Below are 22,066 nucleotides of genomic sequence, written 5' to 3'. Positions count from 1 at the left end.
CTGGCGGACAGCAATGAAGTGTAGGAATAAACAGCTGTAAGCGCCAGATACCTTTAAATCAGGCAACAGGAACCTTGACAAAACTGAAGTTGTTGATAGAAGTGCTTTGCAAAAGCCAATATGACTTGCTTAGATACAGAAGAAAATTAACATAAGGTAAAGAGAAGTTACCATAAATTTCAAGTAAAAAAATTCTTCCCTGTCTCAGTTTTTCCCTGTGTCATTACAAGCACTATACCTTCTGTCTGTCTGTCTGTCTCTGTCTCCCTCTTTCCTCCCATAGGTTATGGGCACTCTGATGTCCAGAATACAGTAGGTCATTGCTTTCCCATGCACCCCCATTCAAAAGCTTCAGGAGACTTCTCTTTGCCTGGAGTGCCCACGGAATCAACCCCCTGGCTTAGCACTTAGGGGCCTCACAATCTCCCCTCTATCTTGGATCCCTCACTTTCCCTGCAGGAACCCCCTTCTCTGGCCCAGATTGGTGGACTGACTATCCCACTCCCACACCTGATCCCTTGCTCGCCTAAAACCAGGAACATCCTTTCCATTTCCATTCACGGGGACCCATCTCAAATTTCACTCTCTCCACGAGGGCTGCCCATACCAGCAGCTTCCATTTCCATATGGGAAGACGGCCAAGGGAAGCTTGTGAAGTATACGGTGAGCATTCCACACAAAGAAATGGCTGAGGGTAAGCTGGGCACGGCAGCTGAGGCAGGAAGGGTGAGAAAATAGGGCGCCGCTCGGTGTGGGTATAAGCACCTCATGTCCCTCTGTGCAGAAAGCGACAACCTCCCGGCCAAGGGCAGCCTGAACATGTGTTTTCTTTGGCCCAGAGAGCGCTTTCTGGATGCTGGCTACTGAGTCAAATTTTTTAAAAAACTGGAGCAGACACAAAAATGTGAACTTCTGGTTTCTCTTCAAAAGATCGTAACATCTGGCCATGTTGGCTTGTCTTGCAGTAAGTTTTTGCAATGCACCCTGATACTCAGTCTCCTGAGCAAATGCTTATTATTTTCCCCAATTCTGTGGGTCAGCCGGGAAGTCATTCTGGTCCAGGCCGACTTAGCTGGTCTCTATGGTCATCTGGGGCTAGATGGTCTGCAACAGCTGCACTCACACATCTTGGCCATGTGCATCACACAGTCCCAAGAGCCCCAAAACAGGGTGATCTAAGAGTTGGATGAACAGGTTTAAAAATAAGAACATTCACAAAGAAGCACAGGAACATTCACAAAGAAGCACAGGAAGTATCAAGAGGTGATCACATACAGTCACAAAGAAACAGCACAGGACACCGGCTCTCAGCCGTGGCTGCACTTTCAATCCTTGGTAGCTTTAAAATTGCTGTTGCCTGGTCCACACCCAGACCAATTAAATCAGAATCTCAGGGCAGCTACATTTCTAAAAGCAGGTAATGCTGACCAACAGTAAGGCTAAGAATCACTAGCATTGGATTATTTCTTTTTCAAAGCTGAAAGTGTTGGTCAAAGTACCAGAATGGGTGGCCATCTGAGTAGCAGCCAAAAGAAACTCCAGGCAGAAAAGGGTTCTTAAAAAACTGCTTTAAAGGAGAGGGTGGAAATGCATTTCAGGTGACTAGGCAGTTTCTTATGAAGTGACCCCAAACTAACTTTTAAAAAGGTTAACCCGGTCATACTGGCTACCCAGGGTCCAAGGTCAGAGCTTCAGTTTAATGACCCAATTATCCCTGTTCTGCTGAGAAGTACCTGTTGGTACCAGGCTCTTCACCTGTTACGCCTGCTCCCCTGGGGGAGGTCTTTGAAAGATACTGAGACATAAATAGCTGGCCCTTGCAGGCATGCATTAAGCCAACGCCTCACACAGGACTCAGCCAGGACTCTGGGCTGTTTTCAGACCTCGCATTTCTTGAGGTCTCAAATTATTAGTTTTTTACATTCTTCTCTTATTTTGAGAAAGAAGCATTAAGTACACACACAGAGAGAGATGGACAGTCTCAAGCTAAAAAAGATTTTCTTGCCATAGAAGATGGGTGATCACTGTCAGTTCCACCATTTTGCAGAATGAGGGGAGCAAGACCTGGGTTGGGTCAGAGCTGGGGACCAAGAATCCTTTCCCTCCTCTCCTTGAACTGCTCTGCCCTGCTCGTTCCCTTAAGGGACAGGGACATGGTAGAATCCACCTGTTGGAAGTGGCCAAGTCCCTTTGGGATGCCAGCAGGCCAGGCAGCAATGACCGGGGCAGGGATTTTACACCCCACCTGCCCTGTGGACCGTCCTGAGCAGGCTGCAGGGGCCATACTGGCACAGCAGCCCAGAGCTGAAGGGGCCACTCAAGAAGAGGAAGACAGCTAAAACACCCTTCAGCTCCCACCCACTGGCACAACCAAAGGAAATGCAGCACATGTGAAAAGCCTACGTGTGCCAGGCACCGTGTCCTGGGCCTGAGGGACACGGTCTTCGAGACTCCTCCGAGATGGGAGTGATTTACCATCGCCACTTTACAGAGGGGGAAACCAGAAGCTTTCAGCGTCTTGCAATTCACAGCTAAAATTTTCTGAAGCAGAGCCGAGGCTCTTTCCATTGGAGCCTTGCCTCCCTCTCCACTCTCTGAGCTCTTATCCAGCGAAAGGAAACAACCCAAGAAGGCCTCTTGAAAGCCCCAAGCCTTCCAAAGCTCAGGCTGTCGGAGGGAAGGCAGAGCTGAGCGACTTGTGCAGCGCATCTGCTTGGCCCGCAGGGATCGGAAGGGCCAGCGCTGCATCAGCACTCCCAGCGCCACATCCTGCAGCCTTCTTCCCGGGCGTTTCCCTGCAGCAAGACCCTCGCTTGTTTTCCTGCCGCCATGGAGCGCCGTGCGGCGGGCACGGGCCACCCAGACCCGGGGGCGCGCCAAACGGGGACAGGACCCCCAACACGCAGCCCGGGCCCCGATTCCGGCTTGGCCCCCGTCCGGGGGAGGCGGCTCCGGGCGGGCCTCTGGGTGCAGGCTTGACAGCTCCCGTAACGACCCTAATGTGCGGGGTTGCGGCCTGGGGCAGGGCGCCTCTGCGCTCCAGCGGCGGTGCGCTTCCCGCACGCGGAGCGCCCAGAGGACCGGGAGGACCCAGAGAACTGAGGAAGCCCGGGGGCGGAGGGGCTCCGCACCCGCATCCCCGCCCCGGGGCCCTCGTTCCCCCAGCCGGCGCTGGCTGGGCCCGGGGTCGCTCTCCACCCAGGAGTCCCGGGGACGGTGGGCGCGGAGCCGGGGTACTCTGCCGTCGGCGCGCGGCCACCAGCCCTCGGGGCGCCCTTACCTCCTGGGCCGGCGGCTCCTCGGGGGAGGACGGGTGTGGGCGATGCAGCCCAGCGGCTCGGTGGGCCCCGGGCATCGCGGCGGCGGCGCGCGGAGCGGGAATGGGGGAAAGTCGGGGCCGCAGGCAGCGGACTCTGCCCTCGGGCGGCAGCAGGCCGGGCTCGGCGCGCTCCGCTCGGCCCTTCACGTGACCGCGGTGGGGCCCCGCGGACGGAGGACTGGGGGCGGGCGCGGCGGGTCTCGGGCTCTGGGCCCTTCCCGCCCGGCCTCCGGGTTCTTGCTGGAGCCGGGGGCGGAGACTTGGTCCAGCCGGGGGCGGGGGCGGGGCGCGGATCCGGGGTGCCCGAGGCGAAGGGGGTTAGAGGCCAAGCTGGCAAAGGGTCCCAGCCGTGTGCCCCGGGCGTGTCACTGAGCCCGGGTTTCTGTATCAATAGAATAGGAACAAGACCTTCCTCCCAGGGTTGTTTCGAGAATTAAATGAGTTAATACATTTAGTGGCTGCCACTGGCAGGTGCCCAGTAAATGATGGTTTCCTCCCAGTCCTAGTAGAACCCCCTGGAGAGCTGGGTGTGGACCCAGAGAGAAGACACCTGGGGCAGATGCCTCCGGGGAGGGGCTTGCAAACCCTCCTCCCTTCCCCCAGTCCCAGCCTGGACAGGAACTTGGGGTTACAGAGCTGCTGAATTTTTCAAAGAAAGCAGAAATCTAGATTTTCATGAGGGTGTTCCTGATTTTTATTAATGTTGGTCATGAATTTTAAATAATGATAATAAATACTTGCAAGCCAATTCTTAGATGGGCTTTGGCCTGGAGGGCAGGTGGTCCTCAGCTCCTGTACCAACGAGCTTCACTGACACCTCCCAGAGGACGAAGAGGCCAGGCAGGGCAGGGACTGGCCCTGGTCACCGAACAGGAGGCATGGTGTCCCTCTGGGTTCATTAGAACCCTGTGCTTTGTTCTGTTGGATGCCAAGGTCCAGCACTGTGGCAGGCAGAATTATCTCCCCTGCCCCCCCCAAAAAAAAATTCCACATCCCAACCCCCGGGATTGTGAAGCTGCTACTTTATTCCTCTATAGAGACTTTACAGCTGTAATTCAGGTTACTAATCAGTTGACCTCAAAAGAGTGATTATCCTGGATGATCTAAATTGACCCAGTGAAATCACATGAGCCCTTAAAAGCAGAAGAGGAAGGCTTTCCCTGGTGGCGCAGTGGTTGCGAATCTGTCTGCCAATGCCGGGGACACAGGTTCGTGCCCTGGTCTGGGAAGATCCCACATGCCGCGGAGCAACTAGGCCCGTGAGCCACAACTACTGAGCCTGCGTATCTGGAGCCTGTGCTCTGCAACAAGAGAGGCCGCGATAGTGAGAGGCCCCTGCTCGCCGCAACTAGAGAAAGCCCTCGCACAGAAACGAAGACGCAACACAGCCATAAATAAATAAATAAAAATTTAAAAAAAAAAAGCAGAAGAGGAAGGCAGAGGGGGTGGTGAGAGATGAAACTCCGGGAAGGACTCAGTGTGCCTAGTGGGAATGCTACTGCCTTGAAGATGAGGGGAACTACAAGGAACTGAATCTGCTATCAAACTGAATCTGTCATAAATTTGAATGAGCCTGGAAGGGAATTCTTCCCAGAGCCTCCAGAAGAGAACACAGTGCCTTTATTTCAGCGGTTTGAGACTCAGAGCATAGACTCAGAGCTAGATGTATGTTCGTTTAAGCCCCTAAGTTTGTGGCACTTGGTTACATGGCAAGAGGAAATGAATACAGGACACTGGCCTTTCAATGCCAGATTCAAGTTCTTGCAGTGAGGCTGGCCTACAACGAGAAGGTCAGGTGGCCCCAGTTCCTTAGTAGGCACACCAGGCATTGCATTTGCCACCATCCACCTCCTCTGGTTGTTCCCTCTCAATTCCAACATCACACCCTCTGGGAGGCCCTTCCTCAACTTCTCCCAGCCAGTGGATCACTTCCTCTCTGTGGTCCCACGCTCTTCATGAAAACAACCACATGGCACCTCAGTTCCTCTATTTATATATGCTGTCCTGCCCCACTAGGCCACAAGCACCTGGCAGAGGTGAGGCAGGAAACCTTCATCTTTGAATCCCCAGCTCCTAGCACGGAGCAGGCACATGGTAGTAAGTGAAATCCAAAAGCAGAATTCATACGAGCTTGTAGCCAGTGACCCATGTCTACACGGTGTCTGAAATAATTACTTCTTATAACTGTTTATTGTGTGGATTACCCTAAAGCTCTCTGCATGTTCTTGAGAAAAGACAATGATTCTATTTCTATCCAAAGTCGTGACTTACGGAATGGTTGTTTTACAGTGGGGTCTTTTCAAATGGCTTTTCTTTGATACAGTGTAAATGTGTGCATTGTAAAGAGTAGAAACAACTAATCAAAGATAATCGTGGTCAGTGAGTTTAGGTGAGCATCCTTCTCCACATCTCTCTACCTGCACACACTTTAACACGCATGTATGCAGCTCTGTGCAAATGAGATTACATCCCACCCTGCAGACGCTGCTGACCTTGACCTTCTATCTACATCCTTCCTACCCAGGAACCCAGAATCAGGCCAGGCCTCCACCCATCTCTCACTAGAGGATAATTCTGCCTGGTTTAGGCGAATCCAAACGGGATGTTTTCCTGGCAACAGTTACCAAGGAGAGTATGCGACTTAAGGTAGCTCAACCTGACTAAAAAGAAGCAATGGGCTTAAGAAGAAAGGTTTCTTTTTCTCTCTCCCCTCCCCTTCTCCTATAATTGTAAATTTTTAAAAACCCAAAAAACATGTATTCCTAATGGCCACTGGCAACGATCTTGCAGCCAGCCTTGGGTAAGGATGATTCTGAGGACGGCAGAGCAGAGAGATGCAAGTATCCAGGTCTCTGAGGGCCTTGGGAAGAGGCTGCTTTTTGGTACTTCCATCCTTAGAACTGTCTAACCTTTGCACTGAGAATTATGTGAGCTATATTATAGGACTCAGGAGACAGAATGTGGTAGCTCTGTATGGCTGACAGGAAAAAATCTGCAACATAGTACATGGTGGCAGTACCCTGCATGGAGTTTGATATCTTTTGTATACATTTTTTAAAGGATGCACATACCTATATTTTCTGATAAATGAATAAAATATTTTCCTGGAAGGATAATCAGGAAACTAATCAGCGTTTACCTTCGAGCACACAGCTGAAACAACAAGGGGTAGAAACATGAAGGGAGAGGGACTTTTTCCTCTTATTTTATACTTTTCTATAAGGTGTCATTTTTCACTGTATTTCTATCTTACTTTTATGTGTTCACACGTGGTAAGATCAACAGGGATGTGGGATGGAATTTAATCAGCAATTTTGTCTGTTTCATGAAAAAAATATTTTCTGTAATGGAAAAAATTACAGCTCTGCTCCTTATGTCTGAAAACGCCTGTTCCTGGCAGCATCTCTGCTGGTGGGGACAACACACCTCCACAGGGTGAGAAGGAATCCGATTTAGAAAGCACAACCTTTAGAGGCCAGTTAACACAAAGCACACCCTATTACAACCCTTTGAGGTACTGTATTGGTTTGCTAGGGTGGCCGTAACAAAGTGCTACAGACTGAGGGGCTTAAACAACAGAAATCTGTTTTCTCACAGTCCTGGAAGCTAGAAGTTCAAGCTCAAGGTGTTGGCAGGTTGGTTTCTTCAGAGGCCTCTCCCTTTGGCTTGTAGATGGATGTCTTCTTCTCCATGTGTCTTCACATAGGTTTCCCTCTGTGCATGTCCGTGTCCAAGCTTCCCTTCTCCGTGTGTCTTCACATAGGTTTCCCTCTGTGCATGTCCGTGTCCAAGCTTCCCTTCCCTTTCTTATAAGGACACCAGTGGTTACTTGCAAGGTATTGATGGAAACCATTCCACACCACTTCCAGAAATTTCCATTCAACAAATACTTATTGAAAACCTTTCGTTTTCCAGACACTGTATCAGATGCTTGACAAATATTCACCCTAATGACCTCATTTTAACTTAATTACATTTGTGAAAACCGTAACTCCACATAGGGCCACATTTTGAGGTGCTGGGGTGTTAGGACTTCAGCACATGAATTTGGTATGGGGGGGACACGATTAGGCCCATAACAGGTATTGGTTACCATCCCCACTTTAGAGTTAAGGAAACGGAAGCTCAGAGAGGAGAATCAAAAAAGGAGGTGAAGGAGTTAGTCATGCAGGTATCTGGGGGAAGAGTATGCCAGCCAGGGGAACTGCACATGCAAATGTTCGTAGGTAGCACCGAACCTTGTGAGCTCAAGAAACAATGAGCAGGGACTTCCCTGGCAGTCCAGTGGTTGAGACTTCACCTTCCAATGCAGGGGGTGCTGGTTCGATCTCTGGTCGGGGAACTAAGATCCCAAAAGCGTTGCAGCCAAAAAACCAAAAACATAAAACAGAAGCAATAATGTAACAAGTTCAATAAAGACTTTAAAAATGGTCCACATCGAAAAAAAATCTTAAAAAAAAAAAACAATGAGCCAAAAAACAAATGAAACAGTGAGCAGGCCAGTGAGATGTAAGAGGAAGAGGAGAGCTGACCATGCAGGGGCTTTGGGCACTGCAGAGTTGGAGCAGAGGCATTGCACGGTCCACCTTCTGATTTCAAAGGCTCACTCGGGCTGCTGTATTGAGAATAGAATGTCATGGACAGATATGGAAGCACAGAAACCTGATAGGGGCTATTGCAGTATCTCAGGTAAGAGATGATGGTAGCTTGGGTGCAGTGGTAGCAGTAAGGTGAGAAGAAGTTTAATTCTGGTCATATTTTGAAAGTAGAAATGTTGATGCAAATAATCAATAAACAATCTATAATAAGAATAGAAGAGAGTTTTATTTGAGTCAAACTGAGGACTATAGCCTGGGAAACAGCCTCTCAGTAGCTCTGAGAGACTGCTCTGAAGGGGTAGGGGAGGAGTATATATACATGATTTTTTTTTTGGCTAGGAAATACACATAGTCAAGCATACATCTTGGTAAAAGATTACTGCCAATCACAATGAACACATATCACAACTTAATGATTTTAGTGCCTTTCTATGTAAGAGAAGATGCAAAAATCTGGGGTCATTGAAATTCTTTCTGAGGTATGCATTTTAACTACCTAAGGACCATCTATTCAAATCACAGAATGACCCATCCATTTTTTTTTTCCTGCATTTCCCTCAGGGGGTACTCTAGGTGGGCAACTGCAGTGGGTTGCTACTTATCCCTTTGTATTACTAGATGGTGGGCGATTTCTTTAATGGTTAATGCAGATGTATAATGTATGTTTGACAGGCCATAAGACAGGCTGTTTTAGTTAGCATAAAGTTCAAGGCACATCACGTATAAGCCAGAATGACTTCCCTGTACCTCAATATGTGAAGAGTTCTTCCACTAGAACCTACAGGATTGACGAATAGATTGAACAGAATATGAAAGAAAGAGAAGGTTTCTGAGGGTTTTTTTTTCTTTCTTAAAGGCTAAGCTACATACTTAACTGTATATTCCAATTCATCAGAGTGTGTCATAATTATTTTTTCCCATCTCTTTCACTCTGCACTAAGCTGTCTGAGGGCAGCTATTGTGCCGTATTCACCTCTACATTTCCAATACCTACTGCAACATTCAAGAAATATTTGCTAAGTAAATGATCATTAAGCATGGCAGACTTGAATTCACATTGGACCCGATACTGTCTTTATCATCACCCTAGTAAGATAGGTTTCATCTCAAGTATGAAAGTCCAATTGCTGATATCTATAGAGAGGCTAGGTCAGGCCCGTGCTCTAAAAGAGTTCAGGCTCCATGTGTTGGTCTCCCTTTCGTGACTGTATCTGTTTTCTATTGCTGTGTAACAAATTACCACAACACACATTTATAATCTCAACTTTCCATGGGTTAGGGGTCCAGGCACATGGGTCCTCTGTTAGGGTCTCACAAGGCTACAACCAAAGCATCAGCCAAGCTGTAATCTCATCTGGAGGCTGCACTGGGGAAGAATCTGCTTCCAAGCCTATTCATGTTACAGGCAAAGTTAATTTCCTTGTGGTTGTAGGACTGAGGGCTCTAGCTTTTTGCTGGCTGTTGGCTGGAGGCATGCTGCTGTTCCTAGAGGCTACCCATATTTCTTTACTATATAAGCTTCTCCAACATGTTTGCTTACTTCATCAAGCCCACAACGGGAGTCTTCAGTCTGTTAAGAAGTTTTATATCACATAAGGTATATCACATAAGGAGTGACCTCCCAGCAAATCACAGATCAGCCCATACTCTAGGGAAAGGACTTAAGACATGAACTTCAGGAGTGGACATTGTTGGGGGTTACCTTAGGGTCTGTCCACCAGAATGAATTTCATCATTAGAGTTTGTTTTCCCTCTAGCCCCACAACTCTGACCCAGTGTTACTTGTGGAATAGAATGGCTCTCTAGACCTTGCTGTCCAATATGGTAGCCACTAGCCCCTTATGTGACTAGTGTGACTGAAGAACAGATTTCTGAATTTTTAAAAACAACTTAATAAAATTTAGTTTAAAAACCAATACTCGGACTTCCCTGGTGACACAGTGGTTATGAATCCGCCTGCCAATGCAGGGGACACAGGTTTGATCCCTGGTCCAGGAAGATCCCACATGCCATGGAGCAACTAAGCCCATGTGCCACAACTACTGAGCCTGCGCTCTGGAGCCCGCGTGCCACAACTATTGAAGCCCGCCTGCCTAGAGCCCATGCTCCCCAACAAGAGAAGCCACTGAAATGAGAAGCTCACACACCACAACAAAGAGTAGCCCCTGCTCACTAGAGAAAGCCCGCACGCAGCAATGAAGACCCAAAGCGGCCATAAATAAATAAATAAATTTATTTATTTTAAAAAAGATACTCAACTCAGATATTGGAGAAATTTTTACATGTGTTTGAAACAATGTGGGTACATGAATCTAATTTTTCAACTAACTTTTGTGAATTCTAGAAACTGATCAAGTCTCTCCACCGAAAATTTAGTGTTCAAATTGAGATGTGATGTTAATTATAACATCTACACCAGATTTCAAAGTCTTAGTATAAAAAAAGAATAAAAGATCTCATTAATAGCTTTTCTGATTACATGTTGAAAAGATAACATCCTTTATGTATATTAAGCTAAGTAAAATACGTTATTAACAATAATTTCATCTGTTTGCATTTTTTTAAATGGGTTCCCAGAAAATTTAAAGTCACATATTTGGCTCGCATTCTGCTGCTGAGAGAAAATACAAAGAGGTTGAGCTGACCATGAGGTTGTAGTTAGCTAATAATAATAAATCAAGGCAACATCTGATGAATGCCAAACAATAAGTATGGTAGGGGTTCAGAGGAGGTAACTGTGGGGCTATCCAACGGCGGGGCAAGTCTTCACCAGCAGGCGAGATCGACGAATCTTTAAATTGCAAGAGCTGCGCGGCAAGGCGCGCCGGGCTTTCACGGCCCGTGCCCCGCCCCGAAACGCGCTGCGCCTTTTGACCCGGCCGCCGCGCCGTAGGCCGCGCTGCAAGCCTGGGAGCCGCGATGGCGGACGTGTCCGAGAGGACGTTGCAGCTGTCCGTGCTGGTGGCCTTCGCCTCCGGAGTGCTCGTGGGCTGGCAGGCAAACCGGCTGCGGCGGCGCTACCTGGACTGGAGAAAGAAGAGGCTGCAAGACAAGCTGGCGGCGACGCAGAAGAAGCTGGACCTGGCCTGAGATCCCCGCGCTGTCGGTCCCCGCCGGCCACCGCGCGGCCACCTTGAGGCCACCTCGCCTCTCCGGCGCGGGGCTCCAGCCGAAGCCAGGCTCGCCACACTCTCTCCGCTCGCAGTGCCGGGCTCTTGCCGGAGTCGGTGAGCAGTACTTACAGCGACGCCTTATGGGGAGACTTCGGGGACGGCCGGATATCTTGGGACTGGAGGGTCTTTGGAGAGCCCACAGGAGGTGACTTGTCCCCCCAGGCACCAGAAAGAGGAGGAAGTTCTGTTTTTCCTAATAACTCACATTTTGGTATCGTAGTTCACTGCGTGTGTTTAACGGGACTGTCTTAACTGCGTGCAAAGTCGTTGCACCTTGGCAACATTAAGCTTCAAAATGGAAAATACTGGAAAGAATAGAAAATGAAAAAAAGGACCGTGGAGGTGTTCCTACCACCCCCTTCCCCCCTCCCCACATCAATTTATTTTTTAAAATATCCTTGGTAGCACCATAGTACATCTTTGCATTCATGTTTTGTCATCTCCAGTCTAAATTCTTAGGTCCTTGGCAGGCTGGCAATGGCTTGAAAGTCAGGAACCTTGAGTCTAGTCCTGGCTTTTTCATCAGAGCTCTGCAAATTTACAGGATCGCAGTTTTCTTATCTGTAACACCAGATCTTCTTGTTCATGGTTTAACTAAACAATAGAATAATTTGAAGTTAACCATTATGTATTCCTAATTTTTATTTCTCTTTTCTGTTTCCAACAGCTTGTTGAAGATGGATATAGAGAACTGGACAGAAATAGTTTCTCCTTGCACTTTATGAATCAATTTTATTTTTAAAATAAAAAAATTAAACATATTTGAACCTTTTATTAAAAGGAAAAGGAGTATCTTGCCTCCCATGCAGCTTACTGAATTAAGAGATTTGATCCTCAAAACTTATAATTACTGTCTTTGGTCAGCTATCTTGTTTTCTGAAGAATCTATGCTGGTTCCTTGGTACAACTGCAAAGCAAAGTTGGTCTAGGAACCACTATGATTCATATGATTCCCTTTGGTTAGCAGTTTTGCTGGACCTATTCTGGAAAGCAAACGGCTATGTAAAAATAACTGAGGTAAGGGTAATGTATGTAAGACCTTTACACATCTGAGGCTGACAACATACTCCAAGCACGAAGTATAAGTTTTTACTGACAAAAGTTTCATTTGTGTCATTATGGAGTATACATGTGAAGGAGAAACCTCATTGAATAGACCTTAGTGATAAATCCCAACTACAGTTGACCCTTGAACATGGGTTTGAATTGCACAGGTTCACTTACATGTAGATTGTTTTCAATAAATCTATATGTAAGTGGACCACTGTCCACTTACTATCCATGGCTGGTTGAGTCTGTGCCTGCGGAAACATGGATAGGAAGGGCCAACTGTGGCGCTTGAGCAGCCTTGGATTTTGGTATGCGTGGCAGCTCCTGGGGTTCCAGGATGATATCCTCCGATGATACCAAGGGATAACTGTGTCTGAAAATCAAGAGTGACCAAGTCCCAGGTTATTTTTGATTTTCCAGGGGTGTTTTCTAGAACACTGCCCTTGCTCATTCCTATAAAGATTAACTTTGTTTCTCAGTAAATTTAGGATCAGCTCCGTATTAACGTAAGAAAATTCGGGAAAGTTGTTTCCACAGAGAGCTTTTTTTTTCTTCCATTTTAGGAGGGCCGTTATGCTTTATTACTTCCAACTTCATTTGCATTCTGTGAATGCAGTACTTAAGGACCGAAATGTTGGTTCTTAGAGCGCCATTCCATCTGGGCTGCAGGTGGCTGAAGTATCTGAGTCACCATTCATCACTGAGGGTCAAAGAGTTGAGGCTCTTTGAGACAAGGTAGGTTTCTTATGGCACATCCACGGTGCCTCCAGGCTGTTGGTATGTTCCTGGTTAAGCATCTAGGTTATGACCAGTTCTGCCCGTATGGGCCTGTTCTTGTGCCACGTTCCTGGTGGACCTGGTCTTTCCAATGTGACTCCTTTCCCATTACTTATGTGCATCACCCGGACACACTCGTCTCCCTCACCTGTCTCACCCCAATGTTCTGTCATCCTGCCCCTCTGGGCCTGTGCTGTTCACCCCCGAGACCTGTCTAGTCCTTACGCGGTTTTCAGCCACCCTACACCACTCAGTCTGCCCCTCGTTTTCTGCCTACTGCCTCTTCACACTGTGCCCATGTGTTCCCAGCCCTGTGGTGGACAATTCCCCCCGACATTGCCTCTCACTGTTTCACCTCTAGCTGTCTACCCCTTGCCCTACTTAAATGTGTTTGGTTTTTTCCCTGAAACTGTTGGCTTACATGGAGATGTTACATTTTCCATGTTAACCACTAGTCTGGAAGCTGTTAAATTCTTTTTCAGTATCTCCTGTGAGACAGCGGTACAAAGTTGATATACATTGTAACACAGAGTTGATATACATTGTAACACACTGATGGAAGAAAATCATAACAAGTTTTATGAAATAGCTTGTTCTCGGGAGAAGCAATGGCCATGGTTTGCTTTGGTTTCGGCTACCTCACTTCAAAACGGTCTTGTAGGTTACTCTGATTTTCGTAATGGCATCAAGGGATGACAACAGAAGCAGTGACTAGTGCTAAAGCGACTATACTGAGCATTACAAGTCAAAAGAAATGTAAGTTAATGAAAAAGAAGGCAGCTAGCTGAGTCATCTCACTCCTTACGGCGTGGTGAATACCTAAGCGGTATTTCTCAAACTTGAAGGTGCATGTGAAACACTGGGGTCTTGTTAAAATTTAGATTCTGATCCTGTGGGTCTATGGTGAGGCCTGAGAATATGCATTTCTAACAGTCACCCAGGTGATATGGATGATACTGATGCAGGAATTATAAGGAATAAATGCTTCTCACGCTGAATAGTGTACAGAAATGTATAAAATCAGAGCATCTTTCCACCCGAGATGAACAAGAGTAATAAACCTTTTTTGCACCCTTCCTCATACATATATACACGTGTAGGGGGTTTATTTTGTTTATTTTTACCAATATAGAGTTTTACCATCTTCATGACCCTGTAACTTTTCCATTTAAAATATGGAAATCCTGGGTTTCCCTGGTGGCGCAGTGGTTGAGAGTCCGCCTGTCAATGCAGGGGACACCGGTTCGTGCCCCGGTCCAGGAAGATCCCACATGCCGCGGAGTGGCTAGGCCTGTGAGCCATGGCCGCTGAGCCTGCGCGTCTGGAGCCTGTGCTCCGCAACGGGAGAGGCCACAACAGTGAGAGGCCCGTGTACCGCAAAAAAAAAAAAAAAAAAAAAAAAAAAGGAAATCCCTATAAAGTAGGTAGATTTTTAAAAAAAATTTTATAGACATATATAAAATAAATAAGGATTTCATAAATGATGGGTTGTCTTTAGTGTAGTTTTTTTCTTTTTGCTTACCTCTAACAAGATCACTTAGAAGTACCGATTTATTAATCCATCTAAAAATACTTTATAGTACTTACTACTTCCTCATTTGTTGTTAGATTTTCAATGGAAAAACTATGGCTGTTTAAGTGAACTTTTAAGTATCATGAGCCACGATGGAGAAATTAATTCAAAGTAAAGACATGAGATACAAAAAAGTAGAATGGATGAGTATATTAGAGTATGTCATACAATGAAACATCAGAGAGCAATGAGAATGAACAAACTACAACCCACACGATGATATAGATTCATTGCACAAACAGGTTGAATGAAAGAAGCCTGACAAGATGCCAGTACACTGCGTGATTCCATTATTCAGTTCAAAAAAGAGGCAAGACAGATTTTTACAGTTAGAGATTGGGATAGTGTTTACATTTGGTGTAGGGGGTGGAGGTGGGCAGGGACTAGAAGGAGGGGAAGACCACTAGAGTGCTGGTCACATTCTGTATCCGAATCTGGGTTATGTTACTTACATGGGGGTGTGTTCACCCTGAAAATTCAGTGCGGTGGGCGCTTTTCACTTCTCTCTATTGAAGGAAAAAGTATTGCAAATAACATGGCAGTTGGGCCTGTGGAATTACCTTGTGTGTTGTACTGAAGAACACATCAGTGTGGTTCATCTTTTGAAAAGTGAACTCAGGTCGTCATCCTTATTCGGTGTAGTGGAAAGAGTTTGGGAATTGGATTTATAGGACTGAGTTCCACTTGGGGAAATGTTATTATAACCTCCCTGAGAGATGTAAAATGGAGCTCATAATTAGGTGCTCACAAAATTGCTGTAGAACAGAGTCACCATCCTCCCAGAACTCAGGATGGACCATGTGCAAAACTACAATGAAGTGATACTTCAGCAGTATCCCAAGTGGCAAAGAATTTAACACTGCCTTTTTGAAGTGAGAGTATGCGCCAGAACCACGTATCCCATTAAGGCCATATAGGAAAGCTATGCTTGCAGTTAATTTAAGATATTGAGATGCTTAAATTGTATCTTAAGGTTAGTTTAGAAAAACTGGTGTCAGAAAACAACTGCCAAAACACCCGGTACCCCAGGAGGAATGTCGTGGTAGTACTGGGTATTATGGGACTTGTAGTTTCGGACGCCGCGGGGCATTCCCACTCATCTCCACCCCAATCCTTTCGGACTGGCGAGAAAAAGGTGAGTAGCTGGTCAGTGAGCTCAGGACCTGCGGGCTGGCGGAGCGGCATCCTCGAGGGAGAATCATCCCCACACTCCTCCCGCAGCAGGCAGTCGGGCTGCGAGGCGGGCGCGCGGTGATGGCGTCACCTTCCGGTGCCGCCGTCTTGGTTTCCCTGACGACCGGCGTGAGCTCCGCGCCGAGGCGAAGGAGATGCTGGCGAGGCGGCAGCGCGATCCCCTCCAGTCACTGCAGCGTCGCAATCAGGAGCTGAAGCAGCAGGTATCATCTGGCTGTCCATTGGGGGACCTGGGCTCTGGTGGCGGGCGAGCTCTGGGGCGCACCCTAACCCTGGGAGCCTACCCAACCCACTTCAGTTTCCAAGTTGTAACCTACCTCACCCCCAGCATCAAACTGATCCCAGCACCAAACTGATTATAAGCCTTCACACTCCCAACCCAACCCCGGGGAGGCTAGAAAATCGGGACCATCGACTAAGTGCTGCTCTCCCCCGCATCTCACCCTAACGGCTCTATCTCCAACCTAACAGCTCCCCTTAACCCATCTCACCTCCAAATCTAAACTTTTTTTTTTTTTTTTTTGGTACGCGGGCCTGTCACTGTTGTGGCCTCTCCCGTTGCGGAGCACAGGCTCCGGACGCGCAGGCTCAGCGGCCATGGCTCGCGGGCCCAGCCGCTCCGCGGTATGTGGGATCTTCCCGGACCGGGGCACGAGCCCATCCCCTGCATCGGCAGGCGGACTCTCAACCACTGCGCCACCAGGGAAGCCCTACAAATCTAAACTTTTAACAATAATTATTCCAACCACCTCTGCGCCCAACATCACTCTCCTCCACTCTCCATGCCTCCTTTCCTTTATCCTTCATCCAGTGGAGCTATTGAGTGTTTTTGCTTCACATGAATCCCAGCGAAATAGGTGTCAAGGAATAGTCCTAATATATAAGAAAAATAAGACCTGACAAATGAACAAAGGACTTGAACTAAAGGAGAAATACTAGTAACACACAAATATGAGAAAAGTTAACTTAAAAGTTAATCAAGTAATTGCAAAGGAAGTAAGAGATCACAAACACTTAAAATATCACATTACCCGGTATTGGGGAGGCTGTGATGAAACAGGCACTTAACACTGCTGCAGGGTATAAGGCACAGCATTTCTGGAAAGCCGTTTGATAAGATGTAGCAAGTATTCATGCTCCTAAGCTGGGAATTACATTTCCAGGAATTTACCATACATAATAATAAAAAATTGAGACACAGGTTGAGGTATGGAGGTATTCATCATAGTATTACTTATAATACAAAAGGCTGGATGCAACTTAAACGATCAGTAGTAGGGGAATGGATAAATAACATGTTGGGATATAATAGATTAAAATTTTAAGGAGATTTTAACATGTTAGGGAAAATATTTGTGATAAAATGTCAAGTTAGAAAAAATATAAAATTGAATATACAGTATTTCAATTTTAAAATTTTATATGTAATATACATAGAAAAAAAGATGGAAGGAAACATGCCAGCATGGTAACTCTATGTGGCAGAATGCTAATGACTATTATGTTTCGCTTCATACTTTTTGATATTTTCATAATTTTGGGTTGGGGTGGGGAAACTTCCTTGGTGGTCCATTGGTTAAGACTTCGCCTTCCAGTGCAGGGGGTGTGGGTTCAACCCCTGGTTGGGGAGCTAAGATCCCACATGCCTTGTGGCCAAAAAACAGAACATAAAAACAGAAGCAATATTGTAACAAATTCAATAAAGACTTTAAAAACGGTCCACGTTTAAAAAAAAATCGTAAAAAAAAAAAAATTAAGAAAGGGAATTCCCTGGTGGTCTAGTGGTTGGGACTCCATGCTTTCACTGCTGAGGGCCCTGGTTCAATCCCTGGTCGGGGAACTAGGATCCCACAGGCCGCGTGTCATGGCCAAGAAAAAAAATTTTGTAAGAAAAAAGTAAGTAGTAATTAATGTGTTGTTAATTTATTTTCTGAAATTCCTATTTTACTTTGCTAATTTTACTTTTTATTTTTCATTTGATCTATTACCAAATATTGTTTCCACTAAATAGAATTATTTTATAAACTTTGGCAGGTAAGAGATGTACTGAATGCTCGTATTTTATCCACTTTTGGACTTTCACTTAAAAAGTACAAAAGATGGGATGGATAAATGTTTCTTAATGGACTCTATTGGAATTATAGTGGTACAACAAAATAGAATACTCTTCTGGTAGAAATAAAAATAAAACTTGATGAGACATTGACTTAAGCTAAGCTTTGGCCAGATGCTTAATATGGTTTTGTATTTAATTTTAAATTTAGTGGGACATTGAGAGAACCAGGAAATGTTGTAGAAGTAAACTAAAAAAATTATAATTATTACAAAGATGTAACAAAGTAAACTATTGCCAGGATTATTCAAGTCGGAGACAAATTGGCTCCAGAGCCTTTTGATACCCTGTATGTCTGTGAAGGACTCTGTAGCTAGTGTGAGCTCATTCTTCCCTGGCCCCACGGAAGACACCTGAAGCAAAAAATGGAACAGATTTCCAACTTGGTATCCATGGGACAAGTGATCAAGAGCCCATCTGGGTCATGCCTGTGATGACCGACTCTGTTAGCATGTGTGTGAATTTTGTAAATAACAGATGCAAAATGGCAAGAGTAGAGAATTTTTATTTCTCTTTTTTCATCCACTTTATCTTCTCCACAGTATCTATAGAATGCAAAAGATGTATGTGCCTCTTTTGTGGGTATGTTGGCAAAGTTACACATAGTGTTTGGAAATTACTAAATCACAATATAAGATATAAGAATGAGGATTAAAAAATTTATGGTTTATTCACATAATGAATACTACTCGGCAATAAGAAGGAATAAACTAATGATACACACAACAATATGGAAGTATCTCAAAAACATTCTTGTGAAATGATTACACAAATGAGTACATACTTTCTGGAGTAATGGTAATTTTCTGTACGTTGATAGGGGTTTGGATTACAAGGGTGTATGCATTTGCCAAAACTCAGCAAATGTATACTTAAGATTTGTGCATTTCATTTGTATGTAAATTTTACACCAAAGATTGAACTCTAGTTAGTGATACCCATGGTGTATTAAGGGGAAATATATTGATGATTGTAGTTTACTTTGAAATACATAAAAAATAAGATGAATTGATGAATAGATGTGTCATAAAAGTATAGTAAAATGTTAATGGTAGAATCTAGGTGGTGGGTATTTGGATGTTCACTATAAAGTTCTTTCAACTTTATTGTATATTTAAAAGTATTCATTATAAAATATTGGGAAAAAAGAATTAAAATTTTATTTCCTAAGGTTATATGGTATTTAACAATATGATATTTTAAACATTCTCCATTTATTGTAGGTTGATGATTTGCTTTCTGAGAGTCGATTGAAAGGAGCTCTAGAAGCCAGTAAAAGACGAGATATTTACCAAAGGTAAAGCATATGAAATTATGTTAGTTTTGTAGGGACTGTACTTACATTTCAGTGAGCAGTATTTACAGCATAGCAATTGAGGAATTATTTCTTTTTTTAATTAATAACATTTCTAAAAAGACAAAATAATAATGGGAAATAATATTGAGGTAACAATGAATGAAATTTTCCAAAATGTATTTTACAATATTTCTTACAATTATCTATGTCTACCTAGTCTAAATGTTGGAATGATAAGATTAAATAGAGAATTACAAACGTTAAAAAGGGGCAGCTTACATCTATTTTGTACTCTGTATGTACGAAGCAGTGTGGTCCATGCTCTAAAAACTTTTTAATTAATTTTTACAATAACATTTTGAGGTACTCATTAATATAGATGAGAAAATTAAGGTTCACAGTGGTTAGTTAATATGTCTAACACTACTTAGCTATAAGACATTAAAGTGGGAAGGCAATAAAAATGTTTTAAGATAAATGCAGAATTTATAGATATATTTAATTAATTAATTAAATTCAAGTATAGTTGACTTACAATGTTGTGTTAGTTTCTGGTGTACAGCAAAGTGGTTCAGTTATACGTATATATGTGTATGTGTGCATATATATATATATATTCTTTTTCATATTCTTTCCATTATGGTTTATCACAGGATATTGAATATAGTTCCCTGTGCTATGCAGTAGGACCTTGTTGTTTATCCATCCTATATAGAATAGTTTGCATCTGCTAGTCCTAAACTCCCAATCCATCCCTCCCCCACACCCCCACCCCTCCCTTGGCAACCAAAAGTCTGTTCTCTATGGCTGTGAGTCAGTTTCTGTTTCATTGATAAGTTCATTTGTGTCATATTTTAGATTCCACATATAAGTGTTATCATATGGTATTTTTCTTTCTTTTTCTGACTTACTTAATATGATAATCTCTAGGTTCATCCATGTTGCTGCAAATGGCAGTATTTCATTCTTTTTTGTGGCTGAGTAGTGTTCCACTGTGTGTGTGTGTATATATACATATATATATACATATATATATATATATATAACATCTTCTGTATCCATTCATCTGTTGATGGACATTTAGGTTGCTTCCATGCCTTGGCCGTTGTAAATAGTGCTGCTGTGAACAGAGGGATGCACATATCTTTTCGAATTAGAGTTTTGTCTGGATATATGCCCAGGAGTGGGATTGCTGGATCATAGGGCAGCTTTATTTTTAGTTTTTTGAGGAACCTCCATACTGTTTTCCATAGTGGCTGCACCAATTTACATTCCCACCAACAGTGTAGGAGGGTTCCCTTTTCTCCATACCCTCTCCAGCATTTGTTTTTTTGTAGACTTTTTAATAATGGCCATTCTGACCAGTGTGAGGCGGTACCTCATTGTAGTTTTGATTTTCATTTCTCTAATAATTAGTGATTTTGAACATCTTTTCATGTGCCTGTTGGCCATCTGTATATCTTTGGAAAAATGTCCATTTAGGTCTTCTGCCCATTTTTTGATTGGGTTGTTTGTTTTTCTGTTACTGAGTTGTATGAGCTGTATGTATATTTTGGAAATTAAGCCCTTGTTGGTTGCATCATTTGCAAATATTTTCTCCCAGTCCATAGGCTGTCGTTTTGTTTTGTTTATGGTTTCCTTTTCTGTGGAAACGCTTGTAAGTTTGATTAGGCCCCATTTGTTTATTTTTGCTTTTATTTCTATTGCCTTGGGAGACTGACCTAAGAAAACATTGCTACAATTTATGTCAGAGAATGTTTTGCCTATGTTTTCTTCCAGGAGTTTTGTGGTTCTATGTCTTATATTTAAATCTTTAAGCCATTTTGAGTTTATTTTTGTGTACATTGTGAGTGTATGTTCTACCTTCATTGATTTACACACAGCTGTCCAGCTTTCCCAACACCACTTGCTGAAGAGACTGTCTTTTCTCCATTGTATATTCTTGCCTCCTTCATTGAAGATTAATTGACCGTAGGTGTGTGGGTTTATTTCTGGGCTGTCTATTCTGTTCCATTGACCCATATGTCTGTTTTTTTGCCAGCACCATGCTGTTTTGATTACTGTAGCTTTGTAGTATTGTCTGAAGCCTGGGAGGGTTAAGCCTCCTGCTTTGTTCTTTTTCCTCAGGATTGCTTTGGCAATTCTGGGTCTTTTATGGTTCCATATACATTTTAGGTTTACTTGTTCTAGTTCTGTGAAAAACGTCATGGGTAATTTGATAGGAATTGCATTAAATCTGTAGATTGCTTTGGGTAGTATGGTCATTTTAATAATATTAATTCTTCCAATCTAATCCAATATTAATTCTTCCAGTCCAATTAATAGTATTAATTCTTTCTATTTCTTTGAATCATCTTCAGTTTCCTTTATCAGTGTTTTACAGTTCTCAGTATAAGTCTTTCACCTCCTTACTCAGGTTTATTCCTAAGTATTTTATTATATTTTTGATGTGATTTTTTTTTTTTTAATAAATTTATTTATTTATTTTTGGCTGCATTGGGTCTTCCTTGTTGGGTCTTCGTTGGTGCGTGTGGGCTTTCTCTAGTTGTGGCGAGCGGGGGCTACTCTTTTTTGCAACACACAGGCTTCTCGTCATGGTGGCTTCTCTTGCTGCAGAACTCGGGCTCTAGGCACGTGGGCTTCAGTAGTTGTGGCATGTGGGCTCAGTAGTTGTGGCTCACAGGCTCTAGAGCGCAGGTTCAGTAGTTGTGGCGCGTGGGTTTAGTTGCTCTGTGGCATGTGGGATCTTCCAGGACCAGGGCTCAAACCCGTGTGCCCTGCATTGGCAGGTGGATTCTTAACCACTGCATTACCAGGGGAGTCCCTTTTGATGTGATTTTAAAAAGGATTTATTTTTTTTACTTTCCTTTCTGATATATATATATTTTTTTATCATTTTCCGTTTCTGATATTTCATCATTAGTGTAAAGAAATGCAACTGATTTCTGTATGTTAATCTCGTATCCTGCTAC

At 44.2% G+C, this 22,066-nt stretch overlaps 3 protein-coding genes across 15 annotated transcripts in view; 2 read left to right on the top strand and 1 right to left on the bottom strand.

The window, feature by feature from the left end:
- LOC101272783 (two pore channel protein 2-like) overlaps window positions 1-3,544 on the bottom strand; it is a 43,552-nt gene extending 40,008 nt beyond the window's left edge. For both annotated transcript variants that reach the window (XR_007470733.1, XM_004277804.3), the window contains exon 1: window positions 3,281-3,544. Coding sequence is in view for 1 of the 2 variants with exons in the window: in XM_004277804.3 (XP_004277852.1) it covers window positions 3,281-3,355 (75 nt within the window). In the remaining variant the exon portion in view is untranslated. The remainder of the gene's footprint in view (window positions 1-3,280) is intronic.
- Window positions 3,545-10,805: 7,261 nt separating this feature from the next.
- Window positions 10,806-11,851, top strand: MTLN (mitoregulin). Of its 2 annotated transcripts, none has more exons than XM_033401641.2 (2): window positions 10,806-11,144; window positions 11,758-11,851. In XM_033401641.2, exon 1 carries the CDS (start codon window positions 10,837-10,839, stop codon window positions 11,005-11,007), a length of 171 nt encoding a protein of 56 aa, XP_033257532.2. In that variant the 5' UTR covers window positions 10,806-10,836; the 3' UTR covers window positions 11,008-11,144; window positions 11,758-11,851. The 2 variants fall into 2 exon arrangements, with proteins under 2 accessions (XP_033257532.2, XP_049551673.1); XM_049695716.1 differs by having other exon boundaries at window positions 10,806-11,235.
- The window catches only part of NPHP1 (nephrocystin 1), a 104,996-nt gene continuing 94,027 nt past the window's right edge, over window positions 11,098-22,066 (top strand). For 4 of the 11 annotated variants that reach the window (XR_007470744.1, XM_049695715.1, XM_049695714.1 and 1 more), the window contains exons 1-2: window positions 14,352-15,887; window positions 19,021-19,094. Coding sequence is in view for 8 of the 11 variants with exons in the window: in XM_049695715.1 (XP_049551672.1) it covers window positions 15,819-15,887; window positions 19,021-19,094 (143 nt within the window). In the remaining 3 variants the exon portion in view is untranslated. Of the gene's footprint in view, window positions 11,236-12,703; window positions 12,876-14,348; window positions 15,888-19,020; window positions 19,095-22,066 lie in introns of those variants that run through there. The other 7 variants (XM_033401928.2, XR_007470745.1, XR_004475688.2 and 4 more) reach the window with 7 other exon arrangements.

The sequence above is a fragment of the Orcinus orca genome, chromosome 13, assembly GCF_937001465.1.
Source record: "Orcinus orca chromosome 13, mOrcOrc1.1, whole genome shotgun sequence".
Lineage (NCBI taxonomy): Eukaryota > Metazoa > Chordata > Mammalia > Artiodactyla > Delphinidae > Orcinus > Orcinus orca.
The sequence above is the reverse complement of the archived record's forward strand: the minus strand, read 5'-3'. Positions and strand labels throughout refer to the sequence as shown.